The sequence below is a fragment of the Chiroxiphia lanceolata genome, chromosome 25, assembly GCF_009829145.1.
Source record: "Chiroxiphia lanceolata isolate bChiLan1 chromosome 25, bChiLan1.pri, whole genome shotgun sequence".
Classification (NCBI taxonomy): Eukaryota; Metazoa; Chordata; class Aves; order Passeriformes; family Pipridae; genus Chiroxiphia; species Chiroxiphia lanceolata.
The window spans coordinates 4,262,730-4,286,908 of record NC_045661.1 but is presented as its reverse complement, the minus strand read 5'-3'; the positions used below and the strand labels follow the sequence as shown (position 1 = coordinate 4,286,908).

The window sequence follows — 24,179 nt, the reverse complement described above, 5'->3', positions numbered from 1 at the left end:
AAACAACTCTTCATCACACATACCTGTGCAAAACAAATCCGAAGGTATCCTTTCCTCTCGTGAAGCTCTAACTCCTCTCTCAGTGCTACAGTGATGAGCTCTAACCATTGCATTATATCACATACATTCCAACATGAATCAATTCATTTTGGTTTAAATACAAAGGATACAACACTTCCATCCCCAGGAACGTTTAAGAATTAGACAAACACTAAGTACAGAGTTCAAGTATAATCACTACACATTTTGATTACAAAGACAGAACATTTGGGGTTAGCAGGAAGTTTTGCTTGTTATATTTTTCTAATCAATATGTACATATTTCATTTTCTGTAAAATATTAAAACACCACCAATACAAAACTTCTAAAATAGTTTTAAATTCAGTAATAAACTTTAAAATCTGGACTTTTTTTTTTTTTCCTTTTTTTTTTTTCCTTTTTCTTTCTCTTTTTTTTTTGTTTCTGGTTTTTTTGTTTCTGGTTTTTTGTTGCAATTCCTACATGCATGTACTGTTTACAAGTCTTATTAAGAGCGCTTTAAAGTAGCTGTTGACATATCCAGGAGGATACGCTCACAGGAGTATAAAAAGCTGTACATCATCAATACAGTGATGTTTCATTGTATTTCAAATTCACCTCCCTCCTAAATGAATCATGTGAGGAAAAAATCATTAAGAAAAAAACAGAACAAAGCAAAGCCCTGTGCTTCTGTGAAGGAATCCAGCTCCATTATAGGGCCAGCATCTAATAAGCTGCAGAAACCAAATTTTAGAGCAGTGCTGCACTATTCACTCTCAACTGAAGACAACAACATCCTGACAGAGCTGCTGAGCTCTGTCACACAGTGAGATCCTGAATGCACTTTGAAGAACTTAAAAGAATTCTGCAATGAACACAACAGAAAATTCAGCTGGGTTATGGAGAATTTTCAAGAAAACAAAGCAGACTCCAGGGTTTGCAGGACTCCTGAATATATCACGTTGCTGCTGTAAGGCAGCTGCCTCTACCAGTCCTTAAACAAAGCAGAGAAGTAAACAAAAAACCTTTGACAGAAACATATATGGAGATGTAATGGCTTTTGCAGAACCAGCAATTTGTTAGAGACAAAGTGAATTAGAGAACAAATGTTAAAATACTAAATCTGATTTTAAAACTGCCCCAGCAACATAATGAGATAAACATGCATTACATTTTTAGTGGCAACATGGATTTGTGCAAGCTGCTAAAATAGAATCTGCAAATCTTTTCTGTTTAAGTTACACAAGTTAAAAAAAAGACATCAGGATCTGTCTTCCAAGACACTGATTTGACACCCCTTTTGATTAGCACAACAGAACAATTTTAAATAAACGTGACCATGAATTTTTTTTTTTAAAAGCATCTATAAAAAGTAAGTAAAATTTTAAAAACTTAATTAGTGACCCTCGTACTGGTAACAAAACATGCTGCTCAGTTAGTGACCGAACTCACCAGAGACATTTTGGAGCAACACACACCCAGATCAGGGAGAAACACGAGCCAGGCAGTCATTCCCAGGTAAAGGTTCACCTGAAATCCTTCTCCACTCTCTCTATTGCAGGACAGTGCTTTGCTGGGAACTACAAGTAGGAGTACTGGTTGATCTTGGTGGGGCTCAGCGGGTATCCAGTGTAAATAGCAGATCCTCTGGAAGCACCAATATAGGACTGGGGAGCAAACTGGTGTTGGTACTGGGCGGGTGGGACGTTGGAAGTCAGCAGACTGGGCCCAACGCTCACGGGGACCTGGTGGACGAGGGTGCTGGGGTGGGCAGCGTACGTGGTGTGCCGGGAGGAGCCCTGAGGGGAGAAGAGGTGGGCGATGGAGGTGGTGGAGCCCAGCGTGGCCGCCGTGGTGGGAGCGTAAGTGTACATGTGGGGCTGGCTGGACAGGTGGGCACTGGCCGTGGCTGCTGCCAGGTGGGGATGCACTGGGCTGCTGTGCTGGAACGTGTAGGGAGCCTGAGAAATAGTTGACGTGAGGGGGGCCACGTAAGCTTGCTGCCTACGTGGGACAGCGTTTCCACTTCTCTCCTGGGAGGCCAGCACTGTGGTCTGCTGGTTCTGCAGGGAGAAGAAGTAAATAAGGTCAGTGGTTACCCCCCCTCAGGGGATCCCCCCTCAGCTCAGGAGGTGAGCAAGGGTCAGCCAGAGCCTCCCCATCAACACCTCCATTCTACAACGCTCCTGCAGGTCCTCCCTTGTGAAACCCTCCCTGCAGATCCTCCCCTGTGAAACCCTCCCTGCAGATCCTCCCCTGTGAAACTCTCCCAGAGATTTGAGAAGGGTGGCTGCAGTTCCACTGAGACAAAAATTACACTTTTTCCCTACAATGGGATCAAACTGCCACACCTGGGGTGCCACAGGACACAGCTGGACAGTCCTAGGACTGATCCAGCCCTTGAACTCCTCACAATCTACTCCTCTGCACCCTGATGAGGGTGGCAGCAGGGCTGACACATTTTAGGACAAAAACCTGTCTTGTGCCCATGCCAGAAATGAACTGGAGGTGTAACACTCCCTCTCTTCCCAAAGGCTACTGCAGTGTGACTCAAAGGTCAACAGTCGTGACAAAAACTGAAGTGAAACCAAGCTCTGAAAGTTTCAAGGGAAGTCAGGTGCTAATTTTTAGTTCTAGAAAACAAACTCCAGCCTTAGTCTCCTGGTTGGGCCTTTTTGAGTTCTAGAGAAAAAAGGTAAAGAACAAAAAGTACTGTACTTGTACTGTGCCTTCAAAGCTACTCTAATTCAACAGCTGGATCTTGGTCACCCTCCCACCTGAGTGGCAAGAATGACCTGCTGTAAGACAGGTATGAACATGAGCACAAAGGAAGAATATGGACATAACCACACTTCCTTCTCCTGCCCTCTGGTACAGAGACAAATTCTTTGCCTCGAGAACCTTCCCTGTGCTCCCTACAGAGTCTGTCCCACCCTGCATCACCTCAGCACAGAATCAGCTTCGAATCAGAGGTTGCAGCTATTGATCCTCCAGTCATCCCCCCTGCCTTACAGCACCGTGTTCCCAAAGCAGCCCCAAAGCACCACAGGAGGGGTCAGCAGAGCCGGGCAGTGCTCACCTGGCTGAGGTTGAGGGGCTGCACGCCGCTGGTCACCACGCGGTGGGAGCGGTACCCAGTGGGGGTTATGCAGCATCCTGACGACTGCCCGCTCACCGAGGCCACTGGCTTGGTCTTACTGGTGCTGCTCAGGATGCCTGAAAGATTTCACAAGCTTAGTCCATTCCTCCCTCTCCCCTGCACTGTGGTAACCAGCTCTGGGAACCAAAGAACGCCCAGGGGTTGTTTCTGTCACAGCGACTTTTCTTTAATTACGATTTAAAATGCGGTTAAGAAACCATCAGGAACGTTTAGAGATCTTTCTAAAAGCAGCCAAACATTAATGAAAGGTAAATCTATCAATGACATTTGAAACAGTCTAAGGCTTTCGGAACGGCAGCTGTGAAACCTAAAGCTGCCAAAGACCCAGAAAGTCCAAAACTGTGGGAGTGAATGTGCCAGGGATGGGACACACCTGAGCCCTGGCAAAGCTCCTGGGCACAGTGAGCTCTGAGACACCCACCTGAAGCCTGGGTGGCCACAATGCAGTCGTTGAGCTGTGTTTTCAGGGGTGGCACGATGATGGTCCGGGAGCTGGAGCTGTCGGGAGCGGCCCTGCTCGGCAGCTCCAGGGCCCCCCCGGTGCTCCTGAGCGAGGACAGGGGGTCTGTGGCATAGGGGCTGTTCAGGGAGGAGTCAGAGTCAGGGGAGTCGTTAACAGTGACGTAGCTGATGACATTGGATCTCTGCTTCATGCCCAAACTGCAGGGGAAAAAAAAGACAGAGCACAAAATGGAAAACATTCTGGCTTTTCCCACCAGAAAACGGGAGCTCTCCCTCTGGGATCTCATACCCTCCCTCCTCGTGGGACAAAATTCGGGTTAAGTAGAGACACAAGAGCACAGCAGAATTTTATGTGTTCCCACTCTCCCTGATCCTTGGGCTGAGCTCAGCACAGATCAGTCCCAGCTGCCCCAACACACTTCCTACCTGGCAGGTTTGTATTTGCTGTCCTCTTCCTCGTCGGTGTCGCTGCGGATGGTGATGACACTGACAGGGGGGCTCGGAGTGTCCGGGATCACGATGGGCTGGTGCTGCTCCTGCACTGGGACCAGCACGTTGGAAGAGGAGGAGGTGGAGCGCAGGGGGCTGCTCCCAATGAGAGAGTACACTTGGGTGGGCACGGTCTCCAGGGTTGAGCTGGGCCTGGGGGAAAACCAGAGCAGGATTCAGCCCTGTGTCAGCAGACTGGGGCAAACAGCACTAGGAACAGCCAGGCTCCAGTAGGCTGGAGCTCACACACAAGCAGCAGCATCTTGACAGACACAAAGAGAAGCTCAGTGCAGAGCACCACAGACACATCCCAGAAGCTATCAAGGCACTCAGGGATGCCCTGAATGGGACTCATCCACCTGAACACTGCCAGAAACCTGCCACCCCTGGTTTGATGATTCTGTCACATGCATTGCTATGGCACCAACACACCCTGAGTGTGTAAAACCCCTTTGGCCAGGACAGTAAAACACTTGGTCAACCACGTCCTTGCACTCACTGAATTTAGTATCACTTAAATCAGCGACTACAGCACAGAGGCTTTTTCCAAGACCTCTTGAAATGCAACTGTAGCACAATAAATTTACACATTCAGTGCCTCTGTGATCAGAAAACACGTTTTTCACACCATAAAGGCAAACCTCCACAAACAAACCCATGGTTTTTCTAGGACTGGGAAAGGAGGCAATGGGATTCTTACTTGGCTGTGCTTGGTGCTGGCTGCTTGTTCTTCTTTGCTGGCACATTGCTGCTCTGCTGCTGCCTCACAACATGAGCCACTCCAACGTTCAGAGGCTGTGCTGTAGCCAATGTCACGTGGTTGGTCAGCAGAGATGGCTGTTGCATGAGAGTGCTGTACTGATTTCCATGGGAATGTGCATTCCTGGAGCAGAAAAAAAAAAAAAAAAAAGAGGTGCAAATCCCATGACTGCCCTGCAGGAACTGAGCTCCTGTGTGATTCTGAGGGGAAGGGAGACATTGTGGGCACTGTGATGGGATGTATTCCCATCTGGCACAGAGCTGGAGCCCGTGCAATCCCTACCTCCAGTCAGCCAGCTGCTGGCTGCTGCCGATGGTCTCCGGGATGACGGCTGCTGGCTGGACAGAGTTGTGCAGAGCAACCCCTGGGAGCTGCTGCCAGGTGGAAGGGAGCAGGATCTGCTGGGTTCCCCCCGGCCAGGCCTGCTGCAAAACAACAAACACACACACCAGGCTCACTAGACTTCAGTTCCTGCAGGTGCAGGGAGAGAGATCTGTCCAAGCAATAAATGCACCGGGGTGGATTGTTAACTTGCAGAGGTACAGCACATCCTTCCAAAGGTCTCAGCACAGGAGGATGACAAAAGCAGAGGAATGAGCTTCCCCTGAGACTTTGCTAATCTTTTAGGTCACTGCTGTCACCTGGGGAAAGGAGTTTAATATCCTTTTGCAGATACAGCCACATTGCACTGCCAGGTGCAGCTTGAGTGTTCAGGACTGTTTCTGTATGGAAATTTGCACACTCTGTTCTGCTGGAGGATTCCAAAATATTAAGCCAACCTGGTGCTTTCTGTTTTTCAGGGCTCACATTGAGAGAGTGTTATTATTGTGGAAATCCACCCACCTCACTGAAATGTTTAATAAAAGCCACACTGAGAGATAAGTTAGTTACAAGGGAGATACGTGAAGAATAGGTCCAATTAATTAACATTATCAGTGTTCCTGTCCAAATAAATTTGACAGGACAGTATTTCTATGATTTTGACAGGATAATATTTCTCTGATTTTGACAGGATAATATTTCTCTGATTTTGACAGGATAATATTTCTCTGATTTTGACAGGATAATATTTCTATGATTTTGAAAATATCTCTCTCTTGCAGTTTAAGCTGCAAGTTTAAGCTCCCCCTCTTGCAGTTTAAGCTGCAAAACCCGCTGTTTTATATAAAATATTTCTGCAAGTAACAGATCCACTTAGTACAAATACCAGTTCCGAACAAGAAGCCTTCAAAGCAGAGAGCTGCTAAAACCTCTGCCAACATAAGCGGAATAATCATAACGACATTGAAAAAAAAAATAAAAAATAAAAAGAGAAATATGTTAAAAGTCACACCATGCGTCTTTCCAAAAGCCAACACCTGCACAAGACAAAGCAGAGAGTTTAATACAGCAAGATATAAATTCCCAATGAGAGGCAGAAATCGGGCCTTCCAAGCGACGAACTGTTTTGACAGAGGAAGGACAAAAATATGCAAAGCTTAGCAAATGGCTAATGCAAACTCAGGGGAAGCAGCAAGGGAGAAGTGTCGGAAGCACTAAAGGTGAGCAAATTCACGCCAAAGGCTCCCAGAATCCAAACAGAACTAGTAAGTCCTCCAGGGGAAACTCAGAATCCAGGCTCAGAGTCTGGAGACAGCTGGCTCGGATCTCCACGGCTGTACAGGGGAGTTGAACGTCAAGTCCACTGCACACACACAGGAGAACAGAATTTGCCTGTTGAATCAAAAGCCCAAATACACTTTGGAAAGCATCACTAACAACTCACTTGTGTCCCAAGCTCTGCTACAGTCACCCCTTGCTGTTTTCGGAGCTTAGATTGCAGCCTTTCAGCAATCTCAAAAGGAGGAAAGGAGAAGCATCCCTGGGTCTGTTTAGCTCAGAGCTGTGACCAGGAGAGCCCCACTCTCCTGCCTTCCCACCCTCAGAACCAGGGAGCAGCTCACTTGGTTCAGAAGAACTCAAATGAGTGGGTTTGAATTTCAGGACAGGTATGACTTGAGCAAATTCCACTTCAGCAGAGGCCTCCCTCTTGGAAGAAAATGACATTCAAACTACCACTTCAAAGCCACAAGAAACAACATGGTTCACACAATGGAATGTGCTTTGAACGACATGTGAGGATACCAGCACTTCAGTGCACTGCAATGTTTTCAAAAGCTTCACTGATCTGATTCTGGAGTTTTACAATGACTTCTTTGTGGCACTTGCAAAGTTGTTCTGATGCAGGTGCCAAATAAATACAGAAGAGGACAATTTTGCAAATGTACATTTCTTAAAGGTGTGTTTATTCCCTTCCCCCATCCTTTTTTCAAAATTGTTCCAAATAAGCTAAAAGCTAGCTGTTGCCATTTTGGATACTAGAGCTCACCTTTAATTTCAACCAAGAAATACATATCAACTGAAAGTATCTGTGAAGAACAGAATCTTTATCTGGATGAAGCAAGCTACGTGCGATTGGCTATAAATAACAAAAGGCCAGAAAATCATTGTCAATGTTCAACAGAGGTTAAGAGAAATCATCTGCTAAAGCAATACATTAAAGGATTTGCTGTCATTAGAGATTTTAGCCTGTGCTTAATGATCTGAAACATTTCTCCATGCAAAGCAGCTTTAAACATGTTGAAAACAAAATATGGAGCTAACTTGCCAAGTAGGTCAAATTCTGGCCATCCAGGTACCTGTAGCAGAGTCAAGCTAAAGACTGATTCCTTTGTATTCCACAATCAAAAGGCAAAGATAGGAGAGTAAGCGAAGAACAAGAATGATTATAACTCTTCTAGATTATAGCTTAGAAGAGCCTTAAATACTAGGCTAGTAAAAGTCATAGTCAATGGATCTGGATTCTTTACAGAGCCACACTAAACGTCAGAGTCAGACAGTGCTTCAGCAATGTTGGGGAGGAAAACAACGAGACATTAAGATGTAGCAAGAACACAGCCACAAGATGGCACATGCTTCCATGCCCTCTGCAAGTCTAAGTTAAAACAAAAACTCAGTTAGTGAACACAATCAAGGGAGGCAATTACCAGTACTGCAGCCGTCTGTTCGACCAGCGCCGGCCGGCCGGCTGCGCAGTTCAGGGTAAAGGGCACCGCATACTGCGGCGTGATGGTGGCTACTTGAGGATGAAGAGTTGCTACCATTAGTGGTGTACAGCTCCCCTGAAATGTAGATCAGGCAGTGAGTGAAACACAGAACCGAGGCAGGGCAGTGGGGTCAGCAATAGGGCCAGGCGAGGCGTCACCTCGCTGGCGTTTCTACGGTGAGTGAGCGGGCGCCGGGATTGGAAGGGATGCACCAAAACCAACACCCAGACCCTCCTCTAAGCACCTCCGTGGCCCTGAGGGGAACACGAGGGACAGGGGATTTGGGAACAGGATCTCTCTGATGACACAGTTAAAAATGAGACAGGGTCGAGCTATTGATACTTTACTGTGCCCCAGAGAGCAAGTGGCACCCTCACGCTGCGCTAACCACGGCACGGGCTGTACCCTTGGCTGTACCCTTGGCTCCAACCTACCTCCAAATCCACACACAGAACCCTTGGAAAAAGGTAAACTATGGGATTTAACAGAAGGCACAGCAGGTCTTTTGTGTCATCAAAGAACAAAGTTATCTGAGATGAAACCACTCAGACACATATTAGTCCATCAAATGTCTAATTGAAACTAGACTATGAGTGTATAATTTTAAGTCTCAGGAAAAGCAGGGCTTGGATTCAGGTGGATTCTGCTTTTTGGATACTGTTACCTGTATCATTATGCTAAAGAAACCAGAGACCACAGAATGCCACCAAAATTACTTGGACTGAACAATCTAAAAATTACTCCTCTACAAGAAGGTCAGTAAGTTCAATATACTGCCTGGAGAGTAAAACTCACAGAGTATGTGTTAATGCCAGCAGAAACTAAAACTATGCAAATAAATAAAAATGCACTTAATTATAAAGGCAATTACAATTTTTCAGTGAATAAAACTCATGAGTCACTGGGTGCTCATATATTAAAGCATTACTTTTTGGAAATAAAACTGGTTTTAATTTATGACACATTACTAATGTTTAAAATAGCATTTTTAGCATTATTAGTCAGTTTTGTTATTACATGTTAAAACTGCAAACTACGGAAATAGTATGTCATTGCTACACATTAATTCACACTAAGAATGTAACTAGTTGAGAAGGATTCAGAAATAATTTTGTTGATTTAAAGATGAAATTTTATCATGAATAATCTGCGTTGTCTCCTCTGTTTACTGAGATCTCACTTATCTAAGAAATGGTTTCTCCTGACACCTTTTTAAAGTGTAGGTAAAAATAACACCCCCCCCAATAAAGCAGTGTACACCCCTGAAAGAACACAGCCTGTTTTTAGCAACCAAAACCTACATATTTATTCCCATTATTAATTCAAACTCCTGAAACCAGGGAGGCACACGACATAAGACAGTTTAGACTTTAAATATTCCAGAAGAACAAAACAAACCAAGAAAACACTGTCTTAGAAGTGATCTGCATTTACCCTTTCAGAGAGTTCTGAGAACCCACTGTGCTCCCCCCAGCATGGGGGGGCAGGCAGGTTCTCCTGGATGGAGGTTGGAATTGCAGTTAATTTTGGGGGGGTTTTGGGGTGAGTTTTTTTACCTGTGTGAGAACTCCAGACTGGATCTGCAGTGGCTGTGCTGCAGGTGCTTGTGGCACAATTGGGACAGCATTTTCCATCCTTACTGGGAACCCAGAATGCTTTGTAGTTGCCTGAAGTCCGGCTGTGGAGGACAAGATACATCACCACTAAGCTGATTTATTATTCTTTGTTTGTTTGTTTCCTAAATCAAATTCCTACCAGTAAAGGCAGAAGACAGGGCTGGATTAAGAGACAGAAAAGTTGTTCCCTGTGACAAAAGCCTACTAATAAATCACCAGATGAAGTAAATACTTCTGCTGAAGGGCCATGATAGACAACCAGTTGTCACCAGCTCAGTTCTGTGAAGTCTTGTTTTCAGAAACACAGATAACAGACACCTAATTCTAAGTTGCTTGAGACCAATTCCAAAGTTCAAACCTTCCACTATCAGTTCCCATTTCACACACAACCCCTCAGACCAAGATAATCCAGGTACCAGCACAACTAGAGACTTCTGAGGAGGAAGGGAGGGATGAACAGAGCCTGTGCTGAGCTCACGGAGTCAAAATCTGTGACAATCTGTTGCCAGCAAACAGCTGCCCCAGGGCTTGGGAACTGAGGCTCAAACACCAGATATTTGCTCTTGAGATACAAAACACAGCAAGACACTTTCTGATTCTCAGGCAGGTCTGGCTCCTCTGTTGCTGCTTTCTGTGGAATGCTGTTGTGTTCAGTTTGGGGGGAAAAACTGGTTGAGCAACCAGCTGGAGGCTGCAACCCAGGCAGGCAAGATACTGTCACCTGTTCAAGCATGACCTGGAAGAGAATCAAGTTGTCTACACATGTCTGACCTGATTCTGCATTTACTGATGCAAGAGCACCGTGTGACACACACAGGGAGCTCTTCTCAATTTCATATTTCCTCAGTTTAGTGCAAATCACAACTTCTCCAAAGTCTAATTGAAACCACAGGACCACACAAAGGGTTTTCTGCTTACTTTGAAAAGCAGGGGGACAAACAATGAAGGTCTGCTGGAAGGGGTCAGTCTGTGTGCAGATCTGGGTGGTTCCAGGCTGCAAGGAAACACTCTGCTGAGCCACTCCTGCAACTGGGGCTGCAGATGATGGGTACAGGGCAGACTGATAGTTCAGCAGGGAGACATCCGAGTTTGCCAGGGAAAGAGTAGCAGCAGCAGTAGAATTGGATGCCAACACACTGGCCTAGGAAAAGAAAATGAAAAAAAAATAAATAAAAAAAAAAAAATCAGACTTATCTCTTGTACTTGTTATAAAACAAACAATAGGAACCATCAGTATTATACTATGATGCAAGGACCATGAAAAGGTTTAAGGTAAAAGGCGTAAGATATAGGAGAAAAAACATGAATTACTCCAACTTTACTTACATTGCTCAACTGACAGACAAATTTCCCACACATGAAGTAAAGAGACTGCCTTGGCCTGAGTTTTGGAAAATTAAACTTCAAGACAAGACTATAAATTTTGCAGAGGAATGTAAATAAGTATTTTGCAGAACAGGCTTTGGCCTGAAGGCACCGAATTAGACTACTCCATGGCTTTGATTAGTGTAAAACAGGTAAAAGATGCTGTACCTGGTTGTGTACTGTGTTGAGCTGGTTGTTAAAGCTCATTGTCAGGTTTGTGCTTGTATTGGGAGCAACGTGAGTTGTGAATGGGCTCTTAATCTGATTCACTGTGTCGTACATGTTAACCCTTCGCTTGCAGATCTCCATATTCTGAAAGCAAGATTTCACACTGAAACAGAGTAACAGAAGGAAAACATGAGATATGTAACAACAGCACAACAGAGACATGACAGATTCCCAACTTTATGCACGTTTTAGGTTTAAATTCTTTTTTTTTTTTTAAACCAACAAAAAATGTCATAAAACACGAAAAGGAAGCTTATGAACATTCCATTCCTTACACATGCCATTGCTATTTTCAGGTTCAGCCAGAAACTGCAGAAAACAGCACTGACAGAAAGTAGAAAAGTGCTGTTCTGTCCTTCCAGTAAATCCTCCTGAAACAAAACAAGCAACCTAAGGAAGCTTACTGGTTACTGTGGGGGAAGTCCAGTAGATGTGTCATTGTAACAAATGGATGGTTCAAAGTCTTCAGTGGAGTAACTCTCTTATCTGCATCAATTGTCAACATTTTCTTCAACAAATCAATATACTCCCTTCGGTCAGCCTTCTCTGCCAACATGTCAGTGCCCTCTAAGTCTGTAGACATATTCACCTGAGAAATGAAATGAGAGCAGGTCACACAAACATCAAATTAATGCTACGTAACAATTTCAGTAATTTCACACGGCACAGAAATATTTATGAACCATTTCTGTCTCTGAGCCAGATTAACTTCAGGTAGTACAGCACTAACACACAACCTTTCCCTCACTTGTTCTATGAAACGAAGTCAAATTTAAATGTGGAATTCTCATCTCAACATGAAGTTGGTCTATTCAAAGACACCAACCAGGTTTCACTCTCCGCTGCCTGGCAATCTGCCCTCATGTTCTGGGGGTGCTAGAAGGGGCTGGCAAATCAGAATGGGAAGATTCTATCTTCTCTGTACAGATGTAACATAATGGTAACAGGTACAAAAGTGATAGAAAATTGATATTTAAGATTTCAGGCCTCATGATATTAAAAACACTCAGATATTCCTTCGTTTCGCCTCTGAAGAGAGAATGAAAAATAGAATGATCTGTAGTTACTGTCAATGTTTTCAAAATCCAATAACAGGCCTAATCCTATAAACACATTTGAAGGGGCTTAGCTCTCCTATTGCTGGTGAGCACATTGAGGCACAGGAAAGCACAATAAATTTCAAACAGGTTCATAATTGACATTTTGACAGCCTTTAATCCAGTGATTTCTGATGCAAATTGGCACTATGGCAAACCTGGTACACCAGTGCTCCCAACTGCAAGTGGAAGAGCTGATTACTCCAGCACAGGAGCCTCATTTTTAGAGATCCCAATGATTAATGATGGTTTTAGAGATCCAAACAATGTATGGAATCAAGGAGTTCTCTGTGTCCCAAGACCCCCACACACCTGCGCCATATCATCCAAACAGTTGAAAATATATTTCCGAGCCTCTTTTGATTTGATTCCTGTTTCCAACTCATGTTCTTCTGGGGTCTATAAAAGAGAACATTCATCAATATAAACTGAGATATCACACACTGATAAAGAAAAAAGCAGCAAGGAATTGCTGAGTCAGGTTTGCCTGTTTCACACAAACCACACCCCAGCAGGCCAAACCCCAGCCATGGGTTCTCACTCCCTCAGCTGCAGAGATCATTCCTTGCAAAGCTCAATTAACAACAGGATGACTTCGTAGCAAGGTTTCCTTAGGCTGTGCATTAGCCAAAAGAACTGAAGGTTTCTGATTTAGGAAGAGAAGAGGCTATAAATATTTTAAATTCCCCTTCTATAAAGAAGAAAGGCAAAATCCCCTTCCTTTTGCTGCTCAGCTTTAAAGGCAAAAATCAAGCCTACATCTGATTCTTTCCTGTCCTCTGCCCATCCATAAACAGATTCCTGTTAAACTAACAAAGGCAATCACAAAATACTCCGTATTTTACTCGTTGTATTGTCAGGAGATGACAACAAGATGACACACTTCCCCAAGAATGAGCAGCCCATAATAAGTAACCATTATCTCAATTACTTGAACACCCACTCTTTGCTGGTACTATCATGCACAGCTGCCATTGTTAGAGCACTACCAGGGGGTCTGTACAGCCTCTGAAATTAAAATACCCAAAAACCAGCTATGTCTGAATGGCATTTCAAAGCCAATCTTCACTCAGGATGTTCTCACAGCACATTAAAACTAGGGGGGGATTTATATCAAGTCCTCAATGAACAGAAGAGAACTGGGGATTGAACAGGCAGACAAACCTTTAGCCTCCACAGTGGGTATCCCAAATTTGGATCTCTGTTAAAAAACCTGCTTGTTTTCGTTCCTGCACTGAGAAGATACTCTGCTGGAAGGCCTTGAGTTTGTGAAATATAACGAATCTAGGAGAGAAAATGAAAATAATGAGGATTCACAACATAAAGAATTCATAGCTGATGGAGTAATTAACAGCCAGGTTTGCTCATAGCAAATAGGAAATTACCTGTAAATAAAGAATGCCCTGATAACTAAAACTGCAAAATTGAAGGGACTATCTCAAGTATTTTTAAGAATACTTCTTCAATCATATTATCTGCAAAAATTTTAGGTTCTTATTTTATGGAAATATTTTTTTGCTAAAGTATAAGTAAGCAGACTTTTAAGACATTAAGCAATGTAAGAAGTATATATTTTGTAAGAAAAATACCACAGAATTTATCATTATGTATATATAATTAAAGGCATAATTATCCAAGCAACATTGCTGTGCCTGGCTGTATATACTCCAGGCACACAATTTCAGAATAACGTCATGGCAAAGCTCTCATTGACAAAAAAAAAAAAAAAAGTAAACCCCTTGTACAGTCAGATTCCTGGATCCTCAAGCAGTTTTAATATACTTTATTTTATATCTAAATAAAATGGCTTGGAATTTTGGAAGATGCACCTGAATCCTTGTGATGGAATTGATAAGACACAGGTAAAGAGACAACAAATAAAAAGGTATTCTCCAAAGGAAAGAAAACAGCAACTTTATGAAAAAAACACAGTGTTAAGATAACTATGCTTTGTTCAAACCATCAATTACAGGACCTTTAGGATGTCTCATTTCTTATTTGCACAACTCCTGCTATTCCACTGTGCCAAAAGAGCTGAACATTGCAGGGCACTGAACTCACTGTCAGAGCTGGTGATCACATGAATTTATGGGCTCACTTTTCATTTAAGCCAGTGTGGAACTAAGTGTCTGCAGGTGAGCCCTTTTTATATCCACACAAGTTCTGCTCTTTTTACGAGACATAACTCTTGCTTTACAGCCAAGGGGTGTTCAAAAAAACAGCTGTAAATCCCATCCTGACCCATGAACTCATTCCTGGAGAGGTCCTCTCACAGGTTCCACCTGAGCTTTCACTTGCTGCTGCAGCATCTCAGAAAACAGGCAGGCAAGTCATGCCCAGTTTTCAAGGGAAATTCAGACATCAAAACCAACCCCGTGAAGTCACACCTCACTCTGCCTCACAAAGGACTGCAAAATCCTGTCATTAAGCAATGGAAAAAGCAGCTCCTCCCCACCCACCCACCTACACGAGCAGATAAGGTTCTCAGAATTACACAAAACCCAGTGCACAAGGAAACCACGGTGCCCTACCTCAGTTACTTTCTAATTCATTCTGCTCATTAAGGTACCACTGTGTTTCCTTTGGAAATTTACGGTGCTGGGAAGCCATATGACAAGTCAGTTTTCAAACTTACTAAGTTTTCATGTATTTTATCACATAAGGAAAGCTATACCCAGCACTGTAACAAGATACCACCATGAAAACCCCAGTGGAAAAGCTACTCTCAAAAAATCCCTCTTGCAGACTTTTTGTCCTTTTATAGGCACAGACCAGCCCAGGTAACAATGCCAAGTGTCCAAGGAAAGGACTAATTAGTTCAAGATGCCTTTCAGAGTATTTCAAAGGCAGCTTGGGGCTCACACTTTGCATAAAAAAATGAGGGCTGCTGTAGGTATTAACAGGGCAGGAATGATAGGCTTGCTCTGGCTCCACATGGAAAAACTGCCCTCATGGTGAAATTACAGAGAGCCTGCCACGTCAGGACACACACCTCGCTTCTGTTTTGACAGGAAGGTGTTTCAACAGCTTTTGGGTTTGGAAACCAGGGGTTAACTGCAAATTGGACCCTATTTTCGGACAGGATACATTCAGCTCAAGTGGAAACACACAGAAGTATAGAGACAGGCAATGGGAATATCACAGGGGGAAAATGAATTTCAGACGAAAAGCAGCAATGTGTGCTGGGTGACAGCTGACAGAGGACACATGGGGTTCAGAGGGTCATTGTGGTTTCATGTGAAGATCCCACATCCACCACGTGCTCCCACCTGATCATACTCAGATGCTCCTGGATACAGAGGCCAGCCCAGAAACAGCTCAGCAATCACACAGCCCAGCGACCACATGTCAATGGCTTCACAGAACGGCAAACCCAGGATGATTTCAGGAGCTCTGTCAGAGGAAAAATAAAACAATATTAAAATAATTTCTTCTCTCTAAATAACTCCGGAGAATAACAGAATATGCCGAGCTGGAAGGGACCTGCAAGGATCACTGAGTCCAGCTCCTTAATGCCATTCAATGAACAAGTGAACCTGTGTGAAAATAAATTAATCACTTTAAAGCAGAAGTTGTTTCCTCAAGAGGCCTAAGGGATCCCAACCTTTTCATCTCTTAGTGGCACAGTTGGATTCATTTATTGCCACAGTGCCCCCCAACTCCTAGGAGGCCTTTATGCACCTGTGATATGAAGTTACTCCTTGAGTAATCAGTTTAATTACACCTGACAGCAAGTGTGGTGTGAGGTGCCCCTGAGACAGCACACAGGATCACAGAATTATCAAGGCTGGGAGAGAACCTCTCAAAAATCACTCAATCCAACCTATCCAAACAGAATTGGGAAGAAAAGTTCTGACAAACAGTGCTCAGACTTTTCTTGGAGGGAGGTCTTGAGATCCCAGGTAACCAGCTGCAGGAGGCTGCCTGTTTTCCACGTGGAAAAGAAAAGCATCTGCAGAGCCAGAAAAAGGAGCTCTGCAGAGCAGTTTCTACCAGCAGGTTTTCATGCAGGGTTTGTCCAGAGTTTCGAGTTTAAAATGGACGGAGAGGGCCCAGCTGGAGGTTGTGTTTCAGGTTTCTGTGCACGCGACCACACCTAATGCAAAATGTACCTGCCTGGCCCAGCCTTCACCAGGAGGTGATGAAAAAAACCCTCAAAACTCCAAGCAGGGTTTGCTTCTGTAACAGGTTGGAATTTCAGGGAAATTTCTGTCTGGAACTGACTCATAACACAAAGGGATGTTTCAGTACAACTCTTCACCTACACACAGTTCTGGAACAAACTGATGCTGTTCCGGCAGGAGAAATTCTGGTCACACATTTGCATACAGCATAAAACCCAAGTGCTGCAAAACCCAAGTGAGCTGGTGTGGGAATTTACTCTGGAAAGTACAGGAAATACGAAAACCTTGAGCTTCTTCATGCATAACTAACACAAGCACACAGGAAGCAGAAAAGCCCTAAACTCCAGGCTATCTATTTCCTGGCTGTGCCTCAGGGAACGTGTCCCAGGGCTTGTGTGGCATTTCTTGTGTTACACTGTGGATGCTTCAGTTGGTAAAAAAAGCTCTGAAACCAGCCCTGATCCTTCCACAGGATTCTAAAAACCAGGGCTTGCATAATGTACAGGTGTCAGTAAATCTGACACTCGACTGCTCAGCCAGAATGTACCTCCCAACTGCTTGTACATGGCAAGAAGTGACTCCCCAATTAATCACCCTTTGTGCTGTGGTGACACAGATACACCTTTTGTTTGAGGTGTCCACACAGGTGTCTCTAAAACACATGCACTGAGCCCAGCTGCCCACACACAGTGCCCCTGAGAAAGCACAAGGTCTATCAAAAATGGCCAGGCTGGATGGAGCTGGAACAGCCTGGGCTAGTGGAAGGTGTCCCTGACCATGGCAGGGGGTGGAATGAGATGGGCTTTAAGGTCCCTTCCAATCCAAAACATCCTGTGATTCTATAAAAAAGCAGCTGAACCAGATGCAGTGAGGTCATGCTTATTCTCTATCATCCACCTTCTGCCAAGGAGGTTTTAGTGTGTCTGACTCCATGACACACCTTTGGTAATCAGAATAACAGATTATTCAAGCTAAACATTCTATTCTACCTTCTTGTTTGTTTGTTCCTGGCAGTTGTTGACTTTTTAATGTGAAAATGTAAAATGATTATGCAAATATGGTCAGGATCTGATATTTGAATGCTGAATGTCCTGCTAAACATTTATACTTTAAGGAAATACGGCAGAATAGATCCAACTTTCTACAGGTTAACAGGTGCAGACAAGAGGAATCTCTTCCTTCACAAGCAGAGCAAATATGGTTCATTCATTCACTCAAGAATGAATTCTGAAAACAGAACCTCACATGCCTTTAGTCTACAGAGTCATCATCAACAAACTGCACTGATCCTCTTCATTATGTTCCTCCTGATGCAGGAAATTCCAATTCAGAAAGGACCCAAACCTGTCATATAAGGAATGCTGCATGCCAAAGCTTCCTTGGTTTGGACTGGCAAACAAACTAAAATATAAATGGCTTGTGGAATATGCAGAGCATGCTAATCCTTCACAAGTGTGCTAAAAAAACCTCACCAATTCCAATGGAAATACAGATTTGTGACACCAAAGGCTGGATGTGACAGTTTGTTAGTCTTTAACTCCAGGCTGGAACAGATTTAGGTATTCCTAAATCTCAATATCACGATGATACAAGTCGAATTATGTGGATTTTACTCCCTGCAATTAAATAAGCGAACTTCTCATGAACCACCTGATTTCATTCTGACTGCAGGACAGAGCTGGGAAATCAGAATCCCTCTCATGTCCCTTTACACCACCACAATTAGCAGCATTAGGAGATGTGAGCTGGGCCAGGCCAGCAGGCTGAGGTCACTTCCATAGCTGCTCTGACAGAGATTAAAGCGATTTTACCATCTTAAGCTCTTTGAAATAAAATCAACAACACTCTTTGCACACAGGCTTGCCAAGCACTGCCTTCCAAAGCTGGCAAATATGCTCAGGCACTCTCAGAAGACAGAGGATTCACAGCAGCCCCAGGAAACCCTGAGACTCACTCCGAGCATTTCCAAACACCCCATGTTTACACCTGTGCCTTCGTCCCTCCCCCTGTGAGGGATGACGGGAACAGGGAGCTCCTACAACTGCAGGCAGCAATGCAGGGAACAACAGGGTCACCCCTTGGAGCTGGATTAGCAGGCAGAGTTAGGTTTGGCAGCAGGCACTGCTGCTTCCCAGGCCAGTATGGCTGGGACAGAAGTAGGTCACGGAGCCCAATGCAGAGGTAAGAAACGGATACTCCTGCATTCTGCAAGCTCCCCCAGTGCTCTGTGCCACCTCCTCCTGGCCCAAACTGTGCAGTCCTTCAGCTCAGGACCTTCAGCTTGTGCTCTCTGACCCACAGGTAGCACCAGGAGCTGAGTAAAACTCACACGATGGCTGCAGTTACACATAACACAGGACACGAGCAAACCTCACTGAGATCAGTCTGCCAGGGATTTTTCCTTTCTGCAAGCTGTCTGCTTCCTTCCATTGTTCATCCTTCCCAGGGGGAATAAAAGCATCCATACCCTTCCTCACCTGACACAACAAGCACACACTCTGGTTTTCAGTGAGGAATTACTGCCACAAAAACTACTCACTGCATAGAGCTGACCTGCTCCTCATCCCTGCTGGGCTTCAGAGACAAAGAATTCTTCATGGGCACTTCTGCTCACTCTTTAAAGAGTGTCCAACTGCCAGAAGGACAGTCAGACAGGAGTGAGCAGGGCTGTTGGACAGGATGACCTCCAGCAGCACGGAGCATAATTAATATGTTTTTTCCTTCAGGGTACACAGATCAGAATGTCCATCTTACAGCACCCAAGTGTGGCTGGTTTAGATGTCTCTACAGGAGACAGAGGCTACCTAAGTGCCAGTAGCAGGTATTAAAAACCAAAAGTGAGCACAGAAAAGTTTATTTTTAATGGCTGACAGAGACCCATATGAAGAACCGGTCACACTGTTTTATTAAACAGAGCACTGAAAAAATTTCCAATTAGTGTTCCATCTGAACACTAATTTAACATGTATATGGTTAAAGCAATCCAGTCCTCCCACAATAAGCTGGCTTCTGTGCCATCTCCATAAATTCCTAGATTATGGATTTTAGCAATCATCACCATTACACTAATTACATATCACTAAATACTAGACTTCCCCATCACAGCATTCTTCACTTCAGCCAAGCAGACAGTCCAACGCCACCTAATCCCAGGTTATTTGCCTTTCTGGCACTGTCAGTCACCCCAGGGAGCTGGAAGGGGCTGTGAGGCCAGTGCCCCACACACAGATGAAGCAGTCACGTCCCTCCCTGCAGCCCCTTCAAGATACTTATCACCTCTCCCTGCTTTTCCTGAACCAAATCTGTTCTCTGTGATACCAGAAACTGGAGAGCACCATGTGCCTCCCCAGACTGCTTTGCTGACACGTGTGGCAAGTCAGATAGAGGAGATTCTTGATCAGTGGTCCCCTCTTTCAATGCAACAACAACAAAATTGATGATGTATTTTGGAGAGTGAGCATTTTAACAGAGCTATGGGGAATAGGGGATAACTGCTACAAAAAATAACAATCAATAGTTTGGAAGTGGAAAGATTGGTGCCAACAAGCTGAGCAAAGATCAGGAGGAATGGATTAAGAAAATAAAAGTCTATAGCAAACAAAAAATGGTACAGAAAGTTGGTACTGGGTGTTAGAGGGAGTTAAAAAAAAAAACAAAACAAAGGAGGCACGAATACAGGCAGTATGAGGAATGAACACAACAAACCTACAATAAACCAGGCTTTAAACTGAAGTGAGGAGCCAGGAAAGACATCAAACAGGGCAGAGACACAGGGTGGGGTGGAGTGTCTCAGTCCTCTGTCTCATCCCAGCTGGAAGGACTAGATACTAGTTAAGTTTTGCGTCAAGTGAGCTCACATTCCACCCAAAGCAACCCTGACAACACAGCACAGACTTTGTCACGGCCCTTTGATGACAGAAGTTCTTTCTGCATCCATTTATTGAAGTCTGCTGCTACTTAAACTGAAATACTTAACAGAACCAAGCTAGAGGAATAATTGAAAGAAACAGCACAGCTTGCTTTATACAAAGTTTATGAGTTCTAATGCTTTTGCCCATAGTTTATTTTTAATTCTTAGGCAGGAGTAGGGTAGAAGCCATCCCTGCATTTTGCTAAGGGAAGCAGAGATCTCATTGCTGCTTTAAAGGAGCCACAGGTCTCATGAAAGCATGACTTAGCCAGGGTTGACACAGGAAGTCATGTGCTTGTGAAGGGGGTTCAGACAAAGATGGAATCAGAAGAAACACAGCAAAAAGAAACTGGCATCTCTTTGACTTCTCTCCCTTCCAAATGACCAAGGTTAATGGACTAGTTTCAGACTATGGCAAACAACCCAAAACACACCACTTAGCTGTTTCCCCAGTTTGCTGCTTCACACACTGTCACAAACTACAGAATGCTGTTACTATTGATGGGGTAAAATCAACTTATTGCACTGATCTGGGGCGAAAGGAAGGTGCTGGGCTGCAGATTAGCTCACACTTGCAAAGCACAAGTTCTATTCATTTCCATACAAATTTCACAAGAAATCTCCAGGAAGCACCCAGAGCAGTGGACAGGCTGATCACTTCCTCCTCTCCCCGGACAGGGGCAGAAGAGTCAGTGCTTGTAGAAGGAACCCTCCAGCACCCTCCAACAGCAGGATCAGCCTGACTGTGCTAAGGCACCCCCCAGCACCCCAGCAGGATCAGCCTGGCTTGGTGAAGCGCCCACTGTGTCAGTGCTCACCTGTAATAGCGCGACTGCAAGTACGTGGAGCACACGGCCTTGGACACGTGGCTGGCTGACCCAAAGTCTATCACCTTCACTCTGTAGGGCTGGCGTGCAGGATCCACCAACATGATGTTCTCTGGCTTCAAGTCAGCATGGATCAGACCCAGGCTCTTTAGCTTCATCAAGGCAGTGGCCACTTGCTGCAGAATGGGCCGGATGTACTTCAGGGGCAACGGGCTGAACTTGTTTTGCTTTAGGAAATCATATAAGTTCTGTTCCAGCATCTCAAATACAAGGCAAGTATGATTCTTGTGTTGAAAGCACTCGTAGGAGCGGACAAAGTTGTACTCGTCAGCATTCTCACTGCTCAGGCGGGACAGGATGCTCACCTCGATCTGGCCCTGCCGGGCGTATGACGGGTGGTTCTTCAGGATTTTGATGGCTACGATCTCCTTCGTGCTACGTTTCCAGCATTTCGCCACCTGCCCGAACGTCCCCCGCCCCAGGAACTCCAGGACCTCATAGCTGTTTGTCATAGAGCACAGGATCTCATGCTGGACCAGCTGGTAATCCCCCTCCCCACTGGAGCTGCTGCTTTTCGTGGTGACCGTGGTGGTCGTGGCCGCAGCACCCACCGCAGGTCTGTTTTGCAGCATGAGAGGTGGATGTTCCTCAATGATCTGCACACTACCGTTGCTGTCGACCTCCTCACTTTTCCTTTTTAATCCACATTTTTGGTATGGTTCCAGCAAAGAAACGTTGCTCCTGTGTGAGAGGGTCTGGCTGCTCTGGAAGGACGCGGTGGCGCTGCTGCCGGTGCTGTCGGCCGCGGTGACCACGATGTGCTCGACGGAGGGAGCAGGGAGAAGGAGGTTCTGGTCGTAGGCAGGGATGCTGAAATTGGCTACCTGATGAGAGGAGCTGGCTTGCCCTTGAGCTGCTGGGAGGTTTTTGCTGTGGGTATAATACTTGTCGCTACTGCTCTGTCCTGAAACATCCCAGACAGACGGCTCCACTTTCAGTTTCTTGGCACTGCAGAAGGCACTCGAGGATACTGACGGAGGGGAGAACACCTGCAGCTGTGAGGCCATACCTGGAAAGGGAGAGGAGAACTCATTAGGGGCAGCAGGTTGTGATGGACAAGTTCCTCCATCTGCAGGAGAAGAGGAAGGACAAGTGTTTTCCGAGCACGGTATGGTGCCCACCACCGAGGGAGGCAACCTCTGGAACTGCTGCTCTTAACGGCATCACAGAGCGAGGCACTCCGTTGGAATTACCGCATTTCAAAAGCAGAGAGCTCTTTACGCAGCTCTCTAAAGGCTAAAGGAATCCCAGGACACGACAGGAATCACACGATCAATTAGTTTGGAAACGACCTCTGAGATCATCGAGTCCAAGCTGTGGCCGACCCCCACCTCATCGCCCAGCCCAGAGCACTGAGTGCCACGTCCAGTCTTTCCTAAAACACCTCTGGGGACGGAGACTCCCACACTCCCCTGGGCAGCCCGTTCCAATGTCTAATCACCCTTTCTGCGAAGAATTGCTTCCTAATCTCCAAACTAAACTTTCTCTGGTGCAGCTTAAGACCGTGTCCCCTCGTCCTATCGTTTGTTACACGGGAGCAGCGCCCGGCCCCCACCTGGCTACACCCTCCTTCCAGGGAGTTGCAGAGAGCGATAAGATCCCCCCTGACTCTCCCTTTCCCCGGGCTAAAACCCCCCCAGCACCGAGAAAAACAATACCGAGGGGCGGGCGAGCGCAGGAAGTGGGGAGACCCTGCTGGAATCAAGATCCCGTCCCCGGGCCTGTTTCCCAGGCACCGCAAGAACAACAGTCGGGGAGGAAACCCACCCGCGAGCGGCCAAACCCCCCCGGGCCGGGCCGTTATCGGGCCCGCTCCCGCTCCCGGCCCCGCCGCCGCCGCGGGCCCTCCCCGGCCCCGCGCGGGGGAAGGGCGGGCCCGGGCCTGCCCGCCGCGCCGGGCCCCGCCGCCCGCACTCACCGCCGGTGGGGGGTTCTCAGCCGCGGGCCGGACCTGCCAGGGGGACACGCGGGGGTGCGGAGCCCCGCAGCGGGCTCATCATAGCCCCGCCACGGCCGCCGGCCCGGCCCGCTCGGCCCGCGCTCGCCGGGGGGAGCCCCCAGGCCGCTCCGCCGCCGCCGCCAGGCTCCGCCGCGCCCTCACGGCCCGGCCGGGCTCCCCCCGCCCGCTCCCGGCCCCGCCGCCCCCCGGCCCCGCCGCGCTCCCGCCGCCGCTCCGGCCCCGCGCCCCGCACAGGCCCAGCCAGCCGAGCCCCGAGCGGGCGAGCGCGCACGTGACCGTGGGGCGGGGCCAAGCGCAGGAAGGGGCGGGGCCGGCGCGGGGCGGGGCCCGGGAACGGGGCAGGGAACCGGGAGCGGAGCGGGAAGGGGGAACCGGGACGGGACGGGCGGGGCACGGGCGGCTCCGCCGGGCCGGGTTCGGCGTGTCAGAGGCCGGACCGGGCTCCGCTCGGGGGTGCCCAGCAATGGGACGAGAGGCAACGGGCACAAACTGATGCCAAGGAAGTTCCACCTGAACAGAATCACCGAGGTTGGAAAAGACCTCTCAGATCATCAAGTCCGACCTTTGCCCCAACACCACCTTGCCCACCAGACCATGGCACTGATGCCACATCCAGTCTCTTCCTAAACAGCCCCAGGGACGGTGACTCCACCACCTCCCTGGGCAGCCTAATTCTAGTGTCGGATCACTCTCTCTGTGGAAAATTTCTTCCTAATGTCCAATCTAAACCTCCCCTGGTGCAGCTTAAGACCGTGCCCTCTTGTCCTACTGCTGGTTGCCTGGGAGGAGAGCCCGACCCCCACCTGGCTCCAACCTCCTTTCAGGGAGTTGTAGAGAGCGATGAGGTCTCCCCTGAGCCTCCTCCAGGCTTCCATGGAAGAACAACTTCACTGTGCAGTGACCCAGCACTGGAACAGACTGCCCGGACAGGGTGTGGAGTCTCCCTCACTGGAGATATCCCAGAACCTTCTGGAAAGTGTGCCATGTGCTCTGGGATGGCCCTGCTGGAGCAGATG

At 46.5% G+C, this 24,179-nt stretch overlaps 1 protein-coding gene across 3 annotated transcripts; it reads right to left on the bottom strand.

The window, feature by feature from the left end:
* Positions 1 to 436: 436 nt before the first annotated feature.
* Positions 437 to 23,377, bottom strand: HIPK1 (homeodomain interacting protein kinase 1). Of its 3 annotated transcripts, none has more exons than XM_032710401.1 (16): positions 23,122 to 23,377; positions 21,135 to 22,212; positions 15,552 to 15,675; positions 13,447 to 13,566; positions 12,595 to 12,681; positions 11,590 to 11,774; positions 11,126 to 11,288; positions 10,511 to 10,733; positions 9,533 to 9,654; positions 7,917 to 8,051; positions 5,173 to 5,315; positions 4,831 to 5,013; positions 4,068 to 4,283; positions 3,601 to 3,839; positions 3,099 to 3,235; positions 437 to 2,082 (listed from the first exon to the last, which is right to left on the bottom strand). In XM_032710401.1, the coding sequence occupies exons 2-16, from the start codon at positions 22,208 to 22,210 to the stop codon at positions 1,600 to 1,602; spliced, it is 3,636 nt and encodes a 1,211-aa protein (XP_032566292.1). In that variant the 5' UTR covers positions 22,211 to 22,212; positions 23,122 to 23,377; the 3' UTR covers positions 437 to 1,599. The 3 variants fall into 3 exon arrangements, with proteins under 3 accessions (XP_032566292.1, XP_032566293.1, XP_032566294.1); XM_032710402.1 differs by having other exon boundaries at positions 5,173 to 5,312; XM_032710403.1 differs by lacking the exon at positions 7,917 to 8,051.
* Positions 23,378 to 24,179: the final 802 nt, after the last annotated feature.